The sequence below is a fragment of the Oratosquilla oratoria genome, chromosome 40 (assembly GCF_046742065.1).
Source record: "Oratosquilla oratoria isolate Oo_2021 chromosome 40, ASM4674206v1, whole genome shotgun sequence".
Classification (NCBI taxonomy): Eukaryota; Metazoa; Arthropoda; class Malacostraca; order Stomatopoda; family Squillidae; genus Oratosquilla; species Oratosquilla oratoria.
The window spans coordinates 29,817,735-29,822,734 of record NC_134816.1 but is presented as its reverse complement, the minus strand read 5'-3'; the positions used below and the strand labels follow the sequence as shown (position 1 = coordinate 29,822,734).

Here is a 5,000-nt window from a genome sequence, read left to right as displayed (position 1 = left end):
GACGAAAATAAAAAGAAGAAAAAAATAAAAGTGCGCTTGGAAGAATGAAGAAAATTTTGCATTGTTGAAAAAAATAAAAATAAATAAAAATGGCAAAACTACAAATACGTGAATAGTGAAAACTATACGAAAACCTGAATTATAAAATACCATAATACAACAACAGGAGGTACTATATGAATTACAATAATGTGTAAAGACATGCAAACAAAAACAAAAAAATCTGATGGACTGAACTAAAATGAAGGAAGAGAGAAAAAAAGAGAAAGAGAAAAATACACAAATATAAGACCAAAAATAAAGGTACGAAAAAGAGAGTAAAAAGAGTGGTGGGGAGGGAAGGGAGTAAAGAGGGGCGTTTCAAAACTGAACAAAGAGGAGGAGGAGGAGGAGGAGGAGGAGGAGGAGGAGGAGGAGGAGGAGGAGGAGGAGGAGGAGGAGGAGGAGGGAGAAGAGAAGAGGAGAGACTGCGCCAAAGGGGGTGGGGGGAGGAGGATGGAAAGAGGGGAAAGGGGAGAGGGGGAAATGGGGGGGAAGAATAAAGGTGAAAGTGGGAAAAGAGGGGAGGATGGGAAGAATGAGAAACGCGGCCCCTCGCGCGCTGTTGTTGTTTCTACCGCGCCCATTGTATGTATGGGGGTGGGCGGCCAGGCAGGCAGGCAGGCAGGGGAGGGGACGGGACGGGAGGGGAGCCGGCCGGGAAGGGGGGCAGGGGAGACAAAGGGAGGGAAAAGCAAGGGAGAGAAGGAAAGAGGAAGGGTAGGGAGAGAAGGGGGAAGGGTGAGGAGGGGGAAGGAAGGGAGGGGAGGAGAGAGAAGGGTATGGAGAGAAGGGGGAAGGGGAAATGAGGGGGAAAGGAAGGGAAGGGAGGAGAGAGGAAGGGTAGGGAGAGAAGGTAGCAGGGGAGAAGGGGTGGGGGAAAGGAAGGGAGGGGAGGAGAGAGGAAGGGTAGGGAGAGAGGGGGGCGGGGGAGAGGAAGGGGAGGAGGAAAGGAAGGGACGGGAGGGGAACTGGCCTGGAAAGGGGGAAGGGGAGACAAAGGGAGGGAAAAGCATGGGAGGGAAGGAGAGAGGAAGGGTAGGGAGAGAAGGGGGAAGGGGAGAGGAGGATGGAAAGGAAGGGAGGTGAGGAGAGAGGAATGATAGAAAGAGAGAAGGGGGCAGGGGAGAGGAAGGGGGGGAGGAAAGGAAGGGATGGGAGGGGAACCGGCCGGGAAGGGGGGCAGGGGAGACCAAGGGAGGAGAAATCAAGGGAGGGAAGAAGAGAGGAAGGGTAGGGAGAGAAGGGGGAACGGGAGGAGGGGGAAAGGAAGGGAGGGAGGAAGGGTAGGGAGAGAAGGGGGCAGGGGAAAGGAGGGGGGAAAGGAAGGGAGGGGAGGAGAGAGGAAGGGTAGGAAGGGAAGGGGGACAGGGGAGACAAAGTGAGGGAAAATCAAGGGAGGTGAGGAGAGAGGAAGGAAGGGTAGGGAGAGAAGGGGGGTGGGGAGAGGAGGAGGGAAAGGAAGGGAGGGGAGGGGAGAGGAAGGGTAGGAAGGGAAGGGGGACAGGGGAGACAAAGTGAGGGAAAATCAAGGGAGGTGAGGAGAGAGGAAGGAAGGGTAGGGAGAGAAGGGGGGTGGGGAGAGGAGGAGGGAAAGGAAGGGAGGGGAGGGGAGAGGAAGGGTAGGGAGAGAAGGGGGCAGGGGAAACAAAGGGAGGGAAAACCAAGGGAAGGGGAGGAGAGAGGAAGGGTAGGGAGAGAAGGGGGCAGGGGAGAGGAGGGGGGAAAGGAAGGGAGGGGAGGGGAGAGGAAGGGTAGGGAGAGAAGGGGGCAGGGGAAACAAAGGGAGGGAAAAGCAAGGGAAGGGGAGGAGAGAGGAAGGGTAGGGAGAGAAGGGGGCAGGGGAGAAGAGGAGGGGGAAAAGGAAGGGAGGGGAGAAGAGAGGAAATGCTGGGAGAGAAGGGGTCAGGGGAGAGGAGGGGGGAAAGGAAGGGAGGGGAGGAGATAGGAAGGGTAGGGAGAGAGGGGAGAAGGGGAGAAGGGGAGAGGAGGGGGAGAGGAAAGGAGGAGAGAGGAAGGGTAGGGAGAGAAGGGGGAAGGGGAGAGGAGGGGGGAAAGGAAGGGAAGGGAGGAGAGAGGAAGGGTAGGAAAGGTAGAGAAGGGAAGGAAGAGCAAGGGAGGAGAGGGGAGAATAGGGAAGGGAAGGGAGAGTAGGGTGAGGGGAAATGAGGAAAAGTGAAGGGAAAGGCGGAAAAGGAAATTCAGGGGAGAGGAGTATAGAGAGGAGAGGGGGAGGGGAAAGAAGGGGAGGAGAGGATAGAGAAGGAGAGAGGGGATGGGAGAGGGGATGGAATGGAAAGAAAGAGGTGTGGGATAGAGAGAGGAAAAAGAGGGGAGAGAAAGAGAGGGGACGAGTGAGGGGAGTAGAGAAGAAGTGAAGGGAGAGTACGGGAGCGCTAAAGGGGGAGGTGGTAAAAGGACGAAGAGGGGAAACGCGAGGGGAAGATGAAGGGGAGATGAAGAGAAAGGAAGAGGGCTGAGGGGAAGGGGACTGGGGGGAAGGGGACTGAGGGGAAAGGGGCTGAGGGAAAGGGGGCTGAGGGGAAGGGGGCTGAGGGGAAGGGGGCTGAGGGGAAGGGGGCTGAGGGGAAGGGGACTGATGGGAAGGGAGCTGAAGGGAAGGGGGCTGAGGGGAATGGGGCTGAGGAGAAGGGTAGCTGAGGGAAAGGGGCTGAGAGGGAGGGGGCTGAGGGGAAGAGGACTGAGGAGAAAAGGACTGAGTGGAAAAAAGCTGAGGGGAAGGGGGCTGAGGGGAAAGGGACTGAGGGGAAGGGGACTGAGGGGATGGGTAGCTGAGGGGAAGGGGGCTGAGGGGAAAGGGACTGAGGGGAAGGGGACTGAGGGGAAGGGTAGCTGAGGGAAAGGGGACTGAGGGGAACGGGGCTGAGGGGAAGGGGACTGAGGGGAAGGGTAGCTGAGGGGATGGGGGCTGAGGGGAATGGGGCTGAGGGGAAGGGGACTGAGGGGAAGGAAATTGAGGGGAAGGGGACTGAGGGGAAGGTGATTGAGGGGAAGGGGGCTGAGGGTAAGAAAGCTGAGGGGAAGGGGGCTGAGGGGAAAGGGGCTGAGGGGAAGGGGGAATTTAGGGGAAAAGTGCTAAGACATGGAAGGAAGGGGAAAGGAGGGAAAGGGGAGAGGAGGAGAGGGAAAGGGGGGGATAGGAGAAGGAAGGGGAGAGGAGGAGAAGGAAGAGGAGGGGAGGAGAAGGAAGGGGAGGGGAAGAGAAGAAAAAGGAAAAGGGAGAAAGGGAGGGGAGGGAAGGGGAGAGGTGAATGGAAGAAAATGGAGGAGGAAGAGAAAGAAGAGAAGGGGAGGAGGAGGAAGGAAAAGGGAAGGGAGAGATGAAGGGAGAGAAATGGAGGAAAAAGGAGGTAAAAGGAGAGAAGGGAAGGAAGGGAAGAGAAAGGGAAGGGCAAGGAAGGGAATAAGAAGGAACTAAAAAGGAGGGAAATAAAAGAATATAATTGAAGAGGGCAGGGGAAGGGGACAGAAGAGGGGAAACTAGGGAGGGGAGTGAAGGATGAAAAGAAAGGGAAGAAGAAAGGGAAGAAGAAAAGGAAGAGAAGAGCACTGTGCAAGGGGATGGGGGGCGGGGAGAGGAAGAGAGAAAAAGAGCAGAGAAACAAGCAGAGAGAACTTCGAAAAGAGGGGAAGGAAGAGGTGCAACTGGCAAGGATCGAAACGACCAGAGAGGAAGGGAAAAAGAGACGGGGAGAGAGAGTGAGGGGAGACGGGGTGAGGGGGTAAGGGGAGAAGGAGTGGGAGTGAGGGGAGAGGGGGTGGGGTGAGGGGAGAGGGGGTGAGGGGAGACGGGGTGAAGGGGAGAGTAGGTAAGGGGAGGAGTGGGGGTGAGGGGAGAGGGGTGAGGAGAGAGGGGTGAGGGGCTAAGGGGAGGAGTGGGGGTGAGGGGAGAGGGTGAGGGGAGACGGGGTGAGGGGAGACGGGAAGAGGGAGTAAAGGGGTAAGGGGAGAAGGAGTGGGGGTGAGGGGAGAGGGGGTGAGGGGAGACGGGGTGAAGGGGAGAGGGGGTGAGGGGAGGGTAGGTAAAGGGAGGAGTGGGGGTGAGGGGTGAGGGGAGACGGGGTGAGGGGAGACGGGGTGAGGGAGTAAAGGGGTAAGGGGAAAAGGAGTGGGGGTGAGGGAAGAGGGTGAGGGGAGATAGGGTGAGTGGCTAAGAGGAGAGGGAGTAAAGGGGTAAGGGGAGAAGGAATGGGGGTGAGGGGAGATGGGGTGAGGGGAGACGGGGTGAAGGGGAGAGGGGGTGACGGGAGAGTAGGTAAGGGGAGGAGTGGGGGTGAGGGGAGAGGGGTGAGGAGAGAGGGGGTGAGGGGAGAAGGGGTGTGGGAAAGGGGAGATGGGGAGAAGGGAGACGGGGTGAGGGTAAGGGGAGAAGGGGTGAGGGTGAGAGGAAAGAGGGTGAGGGGGTGAGAGGAGAAAGGGTGAGGGTAAGGAGAGAGAGGGAGGAGGAGAAAGCGTGAAGGGGAAAGGGGTGAGGGCGAAGGAAGAGGGCGGAGGATGAGGGGAAAGGGTGAGGATGAGAGGAGAAGGGGTGAGAGGAGAAGGGGTGAGAGGAGAAGGGGTGAGAGGAGAAGGGGTGAGAGGAGAAGGGGTGAGGGGAGAAGGGGTGAGAGTGAGGGGAGAAGGGGTGAGAGTGATGGGTGAGAGGCTGAGGGGAGGTGAGAGGAGAAGGGGTGAGGGGAGATGGGATGAGGGGAGATGGGGGTGAGGGGGTCGGGGGAGGAGGGGAGAGAGGGTGAGGGGAGATGGACTGAGGACCACTAGGAATGTGTCCCATTACCAATAACCAGCGCTTCTATCTTTGAGAACAATATAGCGCCGAAGAGGTCGAGTTCTTGTGGTGTTGATTGAAAGCTCTAAGGAGGGTTGGTGAGATTATATAAATATATATATATATATATATATATATATATATATATATATATATATATATATATATATAT

The 5,000-nt window shown here is 56.9% G+C and overlaps 1 protein-coding gene across 1 annotated transcript in view; it reads left to right on the top strand.

The window, feature by feature from the left end:
- Positions 1 to 5,000, top strand: part of LOC143020521 (uncharacterized) — a gene marked incomplete at its 5' end in the record, with an annotated part of 11,401 nt that overhangs the window by 1,638 nt on the left and 4,763 nt on the right. The window contains 3 exons of the mRNA XM_076176951.1: positions 343 to 453; positions 3,368 to 3,410; positions 3,755 to 3,782. Coding sequence (XP_076033066.1) covers positions 343 to 453; positions 3,368 to 3,410; positions 3,755 to 3,782 — 182 coding nt within the window. The remainder of the gene's footprint in view (positions 1 to 342; positions 454 to 3,367; positions 3,411 to 3,754; positions 3,783 to 5,000) is intronic.